Raw genomic sequence first — 15,022 nt, forward strand, 5'->3', positions numbered from 1 at the left:
GTTTACATACCGTGTCTGTTTGGGGGCAAAAATATCTTATGTGCTCATAAGATCACAATGGACGATATTTTTATATTTTAAATGCAAAAAACCTCAAATAATATTTATAGTCTTTTTTGTTTTTTTGCATTTTACATACTATAAGGACTTTTCCATGTTTGCATATAGTCTTCATAAATATTTTTTGAGTTGTAAGTTCATTTGCTTGATGTACTTCAATGTCATTAAAAGTTTTTCTAATGTTAGCTATTTGGCTGGACAAATTCTTTTTCAAATACTCTGTGAGAAGAAAATGCTTTACAGCCTTGAATGCTTAAAAATCTAACAACTAGGACTCCTAAAAAAGATCAATTATATTTATAATGTAATATAATAGTATTAATCTAATAGTATTAATCAAGTGTTGAGTGAGTTTGATGTTTCTCACATTATGGCTTTAATAAACTAGACAGAGATGCTGTTGCTCTCTGGCTTAACTTTATAATCATCTGTTGCTGACGTTCTTAACTACACTAGGCTTGAAATATGTGTCCTGTTATTTTTAGGAGGTTAAGACAAAAGGCCAAAGCAGTAGTAGGGGTAAAACTAGCTCTGGCTTAATTTTCTCTTCATTATTTTGTTGAAATAGGCTTGTAAGACGTGAAAGTATTGAAGGCTTAGCTTATTTTCTACAAAGATATGGGAGGTGGAGGAAAAAGTGTGTGTTTTATCCATTAAACAATTTTGTACTGCAGATATGTGTAGAGATTCATCTATTAGGATCTTCATAACAACATTGTCAATAACAGCAAAAAAAAATTCCGAGTAATCTAAAAGTAGAATAGGGGCTGTTTCACTCTGATGATGGACTACTATTTTACATTTGTAAATGAGGATATTATATAATTTTATTTTAAAATCCACTTTATTGAGGTTTAATTTACATACAGTCAAATGCACACATTTTGAGAGTTTTAAATCTGAGAAAAGTATAGATCCATTTAGCTACCACCCCAATCAAGATATAGAGCACATATATTACTTCAGAAAGCTTCCTTGTGTCTGTTGTACCCCCTACCCCCGCCCCCTCCCTGACAGACAACCACTGATCTGATAATTATCACTGTAGAATAGTTTTGTCTATTCTGAACTTCAAATAAATGAAATCAAATCAAACAGACTCTTCTCTGTCTTCTTTGCTTAATGTATTTTTGAGATTCATCCATATTGTGGACATCAGTAGTTTGGTCCTTTTTATTGCTGAGTAGTACTCTGTGGCATGAATGTGCCACAGTTTATCTGTTTACCTCTTGATAGACATTTGGCTGTTTTCAGTTTTGGACTATGATGAATAAAGCTTCAATGAACATTCAACTATAATTGTTTGTATGGCCGTGTTTTCATTTCTCTTGGGTAGATACGTAGGAGTGGAATTGCTAGGTCATATAGTAAATGTTTATGTTTCACATTATAAGAAACTGCCGGATTGTTTTTGCTTTCTGCTCCCGTCAGCAATGCATGAGAATTCCATCTCTTCCACATCCTTGGCAAAACTTTTTTTATTTTAACCTTTCTGTGAACATGTAGCCGTTGTGTTTTAACCTACAGAATTGAGAAGTGTCTCCTACTGCTTGCAGTTATAGGACTTTATTGTCTGTTTTTTACAGGCTGCCTCTGGGGGACTAACTACACTTTAATTACTTTCCTGCGTGTCACAGGGGGTCAAAATAATATTCTGCTTACCACATAGAATGGCTCCTTCCTGTGGCACGTATAGTGATTGGCTGTGTCATATTTCCATCCATACCTAGTTTCATTATATAGAGGTTCCTTCATAAACAGTATACAAATCCTGACTATTTAGAACTTTTTTTTCGCTGCTTTTTTGTGAGTGTTTATATTAGCTTTGCAGTTTCCTCAGCTGGCTAACTTTAGTTGAATAAAAGTCTTACTTAAAGCCACTCCCATTAGCTAGCTAAAAGGCCTCTCCAGTGGGGTCAAATTTTGGTCTTATGTAAAAAATGAGGGGCATTTTATTAAAATTATCAAGTGTATCTTTACAATGCTGAAGACACAAAGTAATTGGGTAGCATAGTTGCCTAAGGAAACTAAATTTTGGTCTTAGTTGTGGATGGTTGGATTTCTTGGTTGCCTTCTTTTTTCCCCTCCACATTTTATTTATTTTTTAATTAATTAATTAATTTTATTTATTTATTTTTGGCTGCGTTGGGTCTTCCTTGCTGCGTGCGTGCTTTCTCTAGGTGTGGCGAGCGCGGGCTACTCTTCGTTGCGGTGCGTGGGCTTCTCATTGTGTTGTCTTTTCTTGTTGCGGAGTATGGGCTCTAGGCACGCGGGCTTCCCTAGTTGTGGCTCGCGGGCTCTAGAGTGTAGGCTCAGTAGTTGTGGCGCATGGGCTTCGTTTCTCCGCGGCATGTGGGAACTTCCCGCACCAGGGCTTGAACCCTTGTCCCCTGCATTGGCGGGCGGATTCTTAACCACTGCACCACCAGGGAAGCCCTCTTCACATTTTATTTTGAAAAATTTCAAACATACAGAAAAGTTGAAGGAATTGCACGAGAATACCCATTTACCACCTAGATTCTATAATTAACATTTTACTGTATTTGTTTAATCACATATCTGTTGAAAATTTTTGATGGTGTGTTTAAGCCTTTCTTTGTAGAAAAAGCATTGATGGGTAGAACCTACTGGGCAGTAGTTACTTTTGTGTGTTATAGGACTTAGTGGTTCTCTGATGTGGTAGTTCTCTTTTGAAGTTGACTATCTTGTATTTTCTATTATCATTGGTTGAGAGCTCAGTCATTTATTTTCAAATGAATTCCATCTAGATTATGTTACAAAGACAAAAGAAAAGCAAGGGAGATTGGTCGTAGAAAGGGTTTGTTTGTATCATCAGGAGGCCAAAATACTACCAACCTGCTTGCCCAGCTGATAGAAATACCTCACATGAATAACTACCTTTTATTGAGTGATTACTGTATTCTAGAGCTTTATCTCATTTGAGGTCTTAAAACAACTCTGTTATATTATTAGCCCCATTTTATGAGTTAAGAAATTGAGGCTTAATGAGATTGAATCATTTGCCAAATGTCTCATCTCTTAAACGGCACAACTGGTATTCAAACGGAAGTCTGACTCCAAAACCCATGCTTTGAACCAGAAGTCTGTAGTGCTGAAAGTTCCCTTTCTGCGGAATTTATAGTTTACATTCATTTATGTCTTCAGAATCGGCCAAATTGGGCCACACCTAATATGAGCCTGTTATAGTAGCATTCTTGTGGAAAAGGGGATATCATATAAACATTTTTATGACTATGAAGGTCTCTTAATTCTTGAGGAGGGAGGGCCCTTTTTGAAATCAGGCATCCTGGGGTTTTTACTAACCCATTTAATTCTCTGAAGAATGAAGGAATTTCCAGCTTGTATTAAATTGTGGAATGTATAGAATTCCTTCTCTAATTGAACCAGATGAGTATTAGCAAGTGTGTTTAGAATATGACACTGGTAGTTCTTTCCTGTTTTTGTTGTTGTTTTGGTTTTTTTTTTTTTTTTTTTTTTTTTTGTGGTATGCGGGCCTCCCTCTGCTGCGGCCTCTCCCGTTGCGGAGGACAGACTCCGGACGCGCAGGCGCAGCGGCCATTCCGCGGCATGTGGGATCCTCCCAAACCGGGGCGCGAACCCGGTTCCCCTGCATCGGCAGGCGGACGCGCAACCACTGCGCCACCAGGCAAGCCCCTGGGTTTTTTTGAGAGTTTTTGGGATGATAGCCAATTCGAAGCTTGATCTTACTATTAAAGAAGTGAAACCTAAGCACTCCCTGGCTGCTTTTGGAGTGAGCCTCACTTAAGTTTGCCGATTTTCAGGGCTTATTTCTGTGAGTGACCCAAGGAACAGTGTATTCTAACTTGAAAACTGAATGGGTGGAGGTATGCATTGAAAACAATAGTTTTTAACCTTTCTGGAGATTACATACTCCTTTTTTGAAGCTGATGAAAGCTGTGGGCCCTCTTCCCAGAAAAAAATGCATATATGTAGACAAATATAATCTTACATACAAATTCTGTAGGGGTTCACTGACCGCCGCCCGCTCCCAAGCCTATCGACAGAGTAGTCCAGATTAAAAATCCTTTAAAATTAGGAAAAATTAGGGAGCTGAAAAATAAGATTTGAGCATCAGTTCTTAAACTTTTTTCACAAATGCTCATCTCATAAAATTGATTGTACTAACATAAAAATCATGTTTTAGTATCCAAGATGTTTACTTCAGTCTCTACAGTATTAGTTTTCCTCACTTTGTTAAAAAAAAAATTAACAAGGATATTCGTGAGTTAAGCTAAGATTCCTAGGGATAGATCAAATTCTCTATGTTGATTTTTAACTTTTGCCTTTTCCATTTTATTTATTCTACCATCAAAATATTTTCCCAGAACTAGTAATTAGGTCAAAGATTCAGATGAAATGCTTTACCAATCCCCAACTTTAGGTTTCCATTTATTCTTTAACCAAAATCTCTTCATAACCCATAGATACATAGTACTTCTTTCATTAATATACTTTCTGATATGAGTGTTCAGGCATTGATCTTGGCAGGTTACATGTTTTATTACATTAATCTTCACAACGACTCTGTTAGGGACTTATTACTGTCTCTCTTTTATAGGCGTGGAAAGCAATGCTAAGAAAGGTTAAATGACTTAAGACCAGTTCTGGCAGGGCCAGGATTTGAACCCTTGTAGATCTAGCTCCAAAGCCCATTTTCTTCTATTTTATCATCCTGCTCTATGATCAAAGAACTGACCACTTTTTCTGGCCACTGGTCTGACCTGATCTGAATTTTAAAAGCTCAAATTTCCATCAGTGGAGGGAGCTCTTTATTTTCTTCTATAGCTAGCCAGTTGTAAAATTGCTTTATTGTGTGTGTGTGTGTGTGTGTGTGTATTTAAGTTAGACTTTAGGTTTGTGTATATAAGTTAGACTTTAGGTTGTGAAATGTCAAGAGCACTGTATTTACTGGCTAGATTGTTAAACCTAGAATAAGGAAGGAGGCTTAGCTGGATGATCTGCCTGTTCTGTTTATATAAATGGATGTTTCAGATACCATACTCTGACAGACAATTCCAGTGATTGAAAAGTTTGTGGAAGGCTTGTTATTAAACCTAGCATCATTTGCAGGAAGGAGAAACCCTAATGCTTTGGAACAAGAGTGAAAAAGAGTTTAAAGGGTAGATAAGCTTTTATCAAGTTGACTAAAGGCCAGGTGTGTATTTCCTAACCCTCTTGGGATAAGCCATGGAGGGAACCTCCAGGTCAGCTAGCTGCCTAGTGGTTTTTGCTGAGATAATGGGCTGGGTCAGCATTCTGGGAAGGTAGTTCAGTTTGCTGAGTTTTGCGGGACTCAGCATCTTTCTTGACAAAATTATTGTTCTTCCAAACCTCGTACTTTTCCTAGTTTCAGCCTTTTTATACACAGTGGAACAGGAAGGAGAATGCGTAGGTTGATTTACTATGTAAACTTAGTGGTACATTTTTTAGTGTGAACTGATTACACAGGGCTCTAAGTGAGATAGCACGGAACAGAAAAAAAAGTAGCTACTAATTGAAGTGATTGGGAGAACAAAGGAAGTTGGGTCAGATAATAAAATTTTAGAGAGGTTATCTCCTTGCCTTTTTTTTCTCCCGTTGCGGAGCACAGGCTCCGGACGCGCAGGCACAGCGGCCATGGCTCATGGGCCCAGCCGCTCCGCGGCATGTGGGATCCTCCCAGACCAGGGCGCGAACCCGGTTCCCCTGCATCGGCAGGCGGACGCGCAACCACTGCGCCACCAGGGAAGCCCGTCCTTGCCTTTTTAAAAACTGAGTGATAGAGGAAACTAGTGTGTATGAAGATATATATCATTTAATTCCCAAGGTGATGAAACTTGGTATAAAGGAAAATTAAGTTGGCCGATTTTAAGATATGGGGAGAAATTAGATACAAATGTAAAAGAACTATTTTAAGTCATACTTTTTGGGTCTTTACAAATTAAGGGAGCATATTTTGTGAAAAATTTCTTTTGACAGAATTCCCAATTCTAAGAAATTTTAAAAGGACAAAGAACAGTTCAAATGGCAGGATTGTTAAAAGCCACTTTATTGTATTGTATCCGTGCTTAGTTAGGATGAGGAAGTTGGCTTTAAAAGCTTTGTTCCCTCCTCAGCTTCACCCTCCTTCCCTTGTGTTTTCCTGAGGCTGTGTGTGAGGTTCTAGCATAAGAGGAAGGGTAGGTCCTTTCACCTGTTGCCATTTTTTCCCCCTGCCATAAGTTCACACACACTTTTTCACATTATGATTTGTAAAAACATAAACAGCTTTTCTGGAACCAAACTGATCTTTTTATTTTGTGGTTCATACTTCATGACACTGGAGTGGGGGCAGGAGGGTGGAGCTATAAGGTGTTTGGACCCTTCTGGTTTATGGGATTGTCTTTTTCCCTTTTTCCCCTTAGGAACGGCGTGAATGTTGAGGGGGCGACACACAAGCAGGTGGTGGACCTGATCCGAGCAGGCGAGAAGGAATTGATCTTGACAGTGTTATCTGTACCTCCTCATGAGGCAGATAACCTAGATCCCAGTGACGACTCGTTGGGACAGTCATTTTATGATTACACAGAAAAGCAAGCAGTGCCCATATCGGTCCCCACATACAAACATGTGGAGCAGAATGGTGAGAAGTTTGTGGTGAGTGTCAGCCCAACTCCATCCTCAAACACCTAGCTTTTGTTTCTCCCAATCTTATCATTTATGATATATATTAGAGCACTAGGATAAGTGACTGCCACCTAGGTCAGTTTGCCTACCAGGAATATGGGTTTACACATAAATAAAAGACACTGGCCCTGATTTATTGCAGAGGGTGAACTACAGTAATGGAAGAAGAGACATATTTCTCCTTAAGTGTAATTCCATTTTATTGTAGACAGTTTTAAGTTTGCGTTTGGGCCTTTTGCAATCATGTGTGAGTTTATTTTGTTCTTTTATTGGTTGTCATATCTCTTTGCTAATAGCAGTCTCTTACTTACTGTTGACTCTGTAGAGCTATAGAGCAAGATTAATTTTAAAGTGTGGTGTGTCCTCCAAAACATTTGGGTAATACAGTTTGTCCATGTCAGAACCTACAAGTGCCCTATACCCCCCTTCACATCTTGTTCTTTTTCATTTTCTTTGGAGATATCTGTGTGAATGATTAATTCTGGTTTTCTCCAAGGTCCTCATTATATTCTGTATGCAATTCACATGGGCTATTTTATACATTTCCAGTTTCTTGCTGTTGTAGATATGCAGGAAAGCCCATCTTGAATTCTGGATGATGTGTGCCAGCCCCTTTCCCAAATGCCTTTGTTCTTTAAAACCTAATTGCAACATTATAGCCCAATCTGCTTAATTTTTCCCTTGGTTGCAGTATTCTTTATTTGCCTTTGATTATTTTGGGAGTGATGGTATAATGAGAAATTCATTAATCTTTGTGGAAAATGCAGTGCATTCTGTAGGTATTGGCAAACAGACTACATGTGTTTAAAGCTGATCTGCTGTTTAATGTTGCAGTCTCTGAAACTGAGATTTTTCCCCTGTATAGGAATGAGCTACTAGATATTTATGGTACATTCTTTTTAATGGGGAGATGAGAAAAGCAAGCAAGGAAGCCTGAAAAGTTCCAGAAGGATCAAATAATGTTTGACCGCATCTGTAATTTAGCTGGAGATGATAGCATGTAGGTTTTATGTCGGTCTGGTCTATGTATTCTCCGAACCATACACACAAAATTTAGAGTTTTGTGTTGCAGAGGTGCTATACTTTCTTTTAACCATTTTTTAAATTGAAGTATAGTTAATTTACAATGTTGTGTTAGTTTCAGGTGTACAGCAAAGTGATTCAGTTATACATACACATATATATCTATTCTTTTTCAGATTCTTTTCCATTATAGGTTATTACAGGATAGTTCCCTGTGCTATATAGTAGGTCCTTGTTATTTATCTATTTTATATATAGTAGTATATATATGTTAATCCCAAACTCCTGATTTATCTCCCCCACCCCAACCTCCCGCCCCACTGTCCCCTTTGTTAACCATAAGTTTGTTTTCTGTGTCTGTGAGTCTGTTTCTGTTTTGTAAATAAATTCATTTGTATCATTTTTTTTAGATTCTACATATAAGTGGTATCATATGTCTTTTTCTGTCTGACTTCACTTAGTATGATAATCTATAGGTCCATCCATGTTGCTGCAAATGGCATTATTTCATTCTTTTTTATGGCTGAGTAATATTCCATTCTGTTTATGTACCACGTCTTCTTTATCCGTTCATCTGTCAGTGGACAGTTAGGTTGCTTCCATGTCTTGACTGTTGTACATAGTGCTTCTATGAACATTGGTGTGCATGTATCCTTTCAAATTAGAGTTTTCTCCCGATATATGCCCACGAGTGGATTGCTGCATCATATGATAACTTTATTTTTAATTTTTTTTTTTTTTTCCGCTCCGCGGCATGTGGGATCTTCCCGGACCGGGGCACGAACCTGCGTCCCCTGCATCGGCAGGCGGACTCTCAACCACTGCGCCACCAGGGAAGCCCTATTTTTAATTTTTTAAGGAACCTCCATACTGTTTTTCATAGCGGTGGCACCAATTTACATTCCCACCAACAGTGCAGGAAGGTTCCTTTTTCTCCACACCCTCTCCAGCATTTATTATTTGTAGGTTTTTTAAAATGGTGGCCGTTTTGACTGGTGTGAGGTCATACCTCATTATAGTTTTGATTTGCATTTCTCTAATAATTAGCAATGTTGAGCATCTTTTCATGTGCCTGTATGTCTTTGGAGAATGTCTATTTAAGACTTCTGCCCATTTTTTGATTGGGTTGTTTGGGTTTTTTTGATATTAAGCTGTATGAACTGTTTGTATATTTTGGAAGTTAATCCCTCATTGGTAGCATCATTTGCAAATATTTTCTCCCAGTCCGTAGGTTGTCTTTTCATTTTGTTTATGATTTCCTTTGCTGTGCAAAAGCTTTTAAGTTTAATTAGGTCCCATTTGTTTATTTTTGTTTTTACTTCCATTACTCTAGAAGATGCATCCAAAAAAATATTGCTGTGATTTTTTTTTTTGTCAGAGTGTTCTGCCTATGTTTTCCTCTAGGAGTTTTATAGTATCTGGTCTTACATTTAGGTCTTTAATCCATTTTGAGTTTATTTTTGTATCTGGTGTTAGAGAATGTTCTAATTCATTCTTTTACACGTAGCTGTCCAGTTTCCCCAGCACCACTTATTGAAGAGACTGCCTTTTCTCCATTGTATATTTTTGCCTCATTTGTCATAGATTAATTAATCATAAGTGTGTGGGGTTTTCTCTGCACTTTCTATCCTGTTCCATTGATCTATATGTCTGTTTTTGTGCCAATACTACACTGTTTTGATTACCGTAGCTTTGTAGTATAGTCTGAAGCCAGGGAGCATGATTCCTCTAGCTCTGTTCTTCTTTCTCAAGATTGTTTTGGCTATTTAAGGTCTTTTGTGTTTCCATACAAATTAAAAATTTTTTTGTTCTAGTTTTGTGAAAAATGCCACTGGTAATTTGATAGGGATTGTGTTGAATCTGTATATTGCCTTGGGTAGTCATGGTAATTTTAACAATATTGATTATTCCAATCCAAGAATACGGTATATTTTTCCATCTGTTTGTGTCATCTTCAGTTTCTGTTATCAGTGTCTTATAGTTTTTGTAATACAGATCTTTTGCTTCCTTAGCTAGGTTTATTTCTAAGTATTTTATTCTTTTTGATATAATGGTAAATGGGGTTGTTTCCATAATTTCTCTTTCTGATATTTCATTTTTAGTGTATAGAAATGCAACAGATTTCTGTATATTAATTTTATATCCATCAACTTTACTGAATTCATTGATGAGCTCTAGTAGTTTTCTGGTAGCATCTTTTGGATTTTCTATGTGTAGCATCATGTCATCTGCAAACAGTGACAGTTCTTCTTCTTCTTTTCCAATTTGGATTCCTTTTATTTCTTTTGTCTCTGATTGCTGTGGCTAGGGCTTCCAAAACAGTGTTGAATAAAAGTGGTGAGAGTGGGCATCCTTGTCTTGTTCCTGATCTTAGAGGAAATGCTTTCAGCTTTTCATCATTGAGTATGATGTTAGCTGTGGGTTTGTCATATATGACCTTTATTTATTTTATTTTAAAATTTATTTATTTTATTTATTTATTTTGGGCTGCATTGGGGCTTTGTTGCTGCATGCGGGCTTTTCTCTAGTTGTGGCAAGTGGGGGCTACTGTTCGTTGTGGTGTGTGTGCTTCTCATTGTGGTGGCTTCTCTTGTTGCCGAGCATGGGTCCACGGGCTTCAGTAGTTGTGGCACGCGGGCTCAGTAGTCGTGGCTCGAGGGCTGTAGAGTGCAGGCTCAGTAGTTGCGGTGCATGGGCTTAGTTGCTCCACGGCATGTGGGATCTTCCTGGACCAGGGATAGAACCCATGTCTCCTGCATTGGCAGGCGGATTCTTAACCACTGTGCCACCAGGGAAGTCCCTATATGGCCTTATTTATGTTGAAATATGTTTCCTCTGTGCCCACTTTCTGAAGAGATTTTATCATAAATGGATGTTGAATTTTATCAAAAGCTTTTTCTGCATCTATTGAGATGATCATATGGTTTTATTCTTCAGTTTGTTAGTGTGGTGTATCACATTGATTTGCAGATGTTGAAGAATACTTGCATCCCTGGAATAAATCCTACTTGGTCATGGTGTATGATCCTTTTAATATATTGTTGGAGTCGGTTTGCTAGTATTTTTTTTTTAAATTAATTTATTATTTATTTATTTTTGGCTGCGTTGGGTCTTCGTTGCTGCGCAAGGGCTTTTCTCTAGTTATGGCGAGTGGGGGCTACTCTTCGTTGCGGTGTGCGGGCTTCTCATTGCAGTGGTTTCTCTTGTTGTGGAACATGGTCTGTAGGCGTGCGGGCTTCAGTAGTTGTGGCATGTGGGCTCAGTAGTTGTGGCTCGCGGGCTCTAGAGCACAGGCTCAGTAGGTGTGGTGCACAGGCTTAGTTGCTTTGAGGCATGTGGGATCTTCCCGCACCAGGGCTCAAACCCGTGTCCTCTGTGTTGGCAGGTGGTTCCTTAACCACTGTGCCACCAGGGAAGTCCCAGTTTGCTAGTATTTTGTTGAGGATTTTTGTATCTATGTTCTTCAGTGATACTGGCCTGTAATTTTCCTTTTTTGTGATATCTTTGTTTGGTTTTGGTATCAGGGTGATGGTGGCCTCATAGAATGAGTTAGTAAGTGTTCGTTCCTCTGCAATTTTTTAGAATAGTTTCAGAAGGATAGGTGTTAGCTCTTCTCTAGATGTTGGTAGAATTCACCTGTGAGGCCATCTGGTCTTGGACTTTTGTTTGTTGGGAGTTTTTAAATTACTGATTCAATTTCAGTACTGGTAATTGGTCTGTTTATATTTTCTATTTCTTCCTGCTTCAGTCTTGGGAGATTGTACCATTCTAAGAATATGTCCATTTCTTCTAGGTTGTCCATTTTATGGACGTAGAGTTGCTCGTAGTAGTCTCTTATGATCCTTTGTAGAGGTGCTGTACTTTTAATCATAAGACATGTAAGAAGTAGAAATCAAGATTGGGCCCTAAAAATGGAGCAGATTGGATATTGAGACCTTTGGGGAATTACCTAAGACCTCGAGAACCTCTGTAGACTTAGAAAAGGAATGAAACTACTAATTGTCCTTTTTTAAAAAATAAACTTTATTGAGCATAATTTACTAACATTAACATTCACCCACGTTAAATGTCTAGTTTTGTGAGTTTTAATTAATGCACATAGTTTTATAATCACCACAATCAAGATATAGAACATTTTCATTGTCCCAGGAAGTTCCCTCATGCCCCTTTGTAGTCAGTCCTCTTTCCCTTCCACTGCCTCTGTCAACCACTGATCACCCTTCTGTTATTGTATTTTGCCCTTTTTAGAATGTAAATAAATGGAAGCATACAATATGTAGTCTTTCATGTCTAGCTTTGTTCACTTAGTGTAGTCCTTTAAGATTGGTACATGTTGTTGCATATATCAGTAGTTTATTCCTCTTTAATTACTGATAGTATTCCATTGGATGGATTTACTACAATTTATTTATCTGTTCACTTGTTGTTGCCCATTTGTGTTGTTTCCAGTTTGGGGCTATTATTACTGAAGCTGCCATGAAATAACATAATGTACAGGTATTTATGTAGATTTATGTTTTCATTTCTCTTGAGTACATACACAGCTAGAAGTGGAATTGCAGGGTCAAATGAGAAATTGTCAAACTGTTTTCCAAAGAGGCTGTACTGTTTTTGTATTCTCATCTGTAGTGGAGAGTTCCAGTTGCTCCATAACCTCTTGAACACTTGGTATTTTCAGTTTTTAAAATTCTAGCCATTCTAGTGAGTATAGTGGTATTTCATTCTGATTTTAATTTTGCGTTTGCCTAATGACTCATGATGAGTGTATTTTCACGTGCTTAATGGCTTTTCTTATATCTTCATTGTTAAAGTATCTGTTCTGCTCTTGCCCATTTAAAAAATTGGGCTGTTTGTCTTATTATTATTTTGTTTAGTTATGTATATTGTATATAAGTCTTTTATCAGATAAATGCTTTGTAAAATATTTCTCCCAGTCTGAGGCTTGCCTTTTTATTTTATTTTTAACAGTGTCTTTCAAAAAAACAAGTTTTAAACTCTGATGAAGTGTAGTTTGTCAATTTCTTTCTTTTATGGATAATGCTTTTTGTGTTCTAAGAAATCTGCCTACCCCAAGAACACAAATCTTTTATGTTTTCTTATAAAAGTTTTATGGTTTTAGCTTTCTGATTTTGTAATAACTTTATTTTGAGGTATGAATCACATACCATAAATTCACCCATTTAAAGTGTACAATTCAGTGGTTCTTAGTATGCTCACAGAATTGTGCAACTATCACCACAATTTTAGAACATTTTCATCATCTCAAAAAGAAACTCTATACCCTTTAGCCATCATTCTCCAAACTTCCTATCCCCTCTAGTCCTAGGCAACCACTTTCCATCTCTATAGATTTGCCTATTCTGGATGTTTCATATAAGTGAAGCCATATGTATTTTCAAGGTTTATCCATGTTGTAGCATGTATCAGCCAAATGACACTCCATTGTATGAATATAACACATTTAATTTATCTGTTCTTCAATTGATGGACATTTGGGGTTCTTTATATTTTTTGCCTCTTGTGTATAATGCTGGTATGAGCATGTGTGTACAAGTTTTTGTGTGGATACCTGTTTTCATTTCTCTTGGAAAGAAATACTTAGGAGTAGAATTGCTGGGTCATATGGTAACTCTTATGTTTAACCTTTTGAGGAAATGCCAAACCGTTTTCCAAAGTGGCTGCATCATAGTTTTATTCTTATGTTTAGGTCTGTGATCCATTTTGAGTTGACTGTTGTATATTGTATGATATAAGGGTCAAGGTTATTTTTTTCCACATATGGGTATCCAGTTTTAGCAACTTGTGTTGAAAAGAATATTCTTTCCGTGCTGAAATACCTTGACATCATTGTTGAAAGTCAGTTGAACATATATGTGTGGTTTTATTTCTGTATACTGTTCTGTTCCATTGAGTGTAGATCTGAACATTTTAATATTTATGTCATTTTGATGTTCTCTGTTTAGTGTCTTTTTCCTTGGGAATGGGTCATATCTTCTTGGTTCTTTGTACAGTGAGTAATTTTGGATCGTATCCTGGGTATCGTGAATGTTACATTGTGTAGACTCTGGATTCTGTAATATTCCTCTGAGGAATATTGATGTGTATGTTTACTTGGCAGTTAACTGTAAGCTGTGTCAGCTTCTGTGAGTTGCACTTCAAGTCTCATTTCAATTCTTTCAGCTTTTGCTATGCTACTTTTGAGTCTGTCTTGTGTATATATCATTTAGGGAGGGATCAGCCTGAGATGTATGTGATGTTCATTCACAGAATTAAGGCATCCCCTTTTCTGGTTCTGTCTCTTTTGGGATTCTCCACTCATTTTGATGGCATCCATGATTGCCCAGAACCTTTCTCTCTTTCCTCTGGCCAGAAAGATGTCACAGTTTCTCTTGGAGTTTTAGTTGCTTAAGTTATGCTAATTTGTGATTGATGCCCACTATCAGGGCAAAATCCCCTAAAAGCAGGAAACTCCCCAACTCTGTCAATTGCTTCATGTTTTGACTCCCCTTTACAATTTTAGTGTACCATTCAGAATCCTCAGGTAATTGGTTTTTGTATTTTTCCAGAGCCTGTAGTTGTTCACTGGGAGGGTTGGTCTATAGGGAGTTTACCTGAAGCAGAATCTTCAGTTCTATCCATTTTTTCTTTATGTATAATGAAGCCATTATATCTTCTTGATGAATTGACACCTTAAACATCTCTTGTATTGTTCTTTGTTCTGAAGTCTTTCTCTAATATTAATATATAGCCAGTAATAGCCGCTTCAGCTTTCTTTTGGTTATTGTTTTCATTGGATATCTTTTCCATTCTTTTACTTTTAACCTATCTGTATAATTATACTTAAAATGGGTTTCTTGTAGACACCATATAGTTATGTCTTGCTTTTTTTGTGCAATCTGGCAATCTTGGTCTTTTACTTGGAGTGTATAGTCTGCATACTTAGTATAATTATTTTATTTTATTTTTTAAAAAATTTATTTATTTATTTTTGGCTGCGTGGGGTCTTCTTTGCTGTGCGTGGGCTTTGTCTAGTTGTGGTGAGCAGGGGCTACCCTTCATTGTGGCGCACGGGCTTCTCATTGCGGTGGCTTTTCTTGTTGCGGAGCACGGGCTCTAGGTGCACGGGCTTCAGTAGTTGTGGCTCACAGACTCTAGAGTGCAGGCTCAGTAGTTGTGGCACATGGGTTCAGTAGTTGTGGCTCGCGGGCTCTAGAGTACAGGCTCAGTAGTTGTGGCGCACAGGCTTAGTTGC

The 15,022-nt window shown here is 37.6% G+C and overlaps 1 protein-coding gene across 2 annotated transcripts in view; it reads left to right on the plus strand.

Moving 5' to 3' along the window:
- SNX27 (sorting nexin 27) overlaps window positions 1-15,022 on the plus strand; it is a 78,615-nt gene that overhangs the window by 18,036 nt on the left and 45,557 nt on the right. For both annotated transcript variants that reach the window (XM_024116083.2, XM_055084315.1), the window contains exon 2: window positions 6,486-6,717. In XM_024116083.2, coding sequence (XP_023971851.1) covers window positions 6,486-6,717 — 232 coding nt within the window. The remainder of the gene's footprint in view (window positions 1-6,485; window positions 6,718-15,022) is intronic.

Source organism: Physeter macrocephalus, chromosome 4, assembly GCF_002837175.3.
Source record: "Physeter macrocephalus isolate SW-GA chromosome 4, ASM283717v5, whole genome shotgun sequence".
Taxonomy (NCBI): Eukaryota; Metazoa; Chordata; class Mammalia; order Artiodactyla; family Physeteridae; genus Physeter; species Physeter macrocephalus.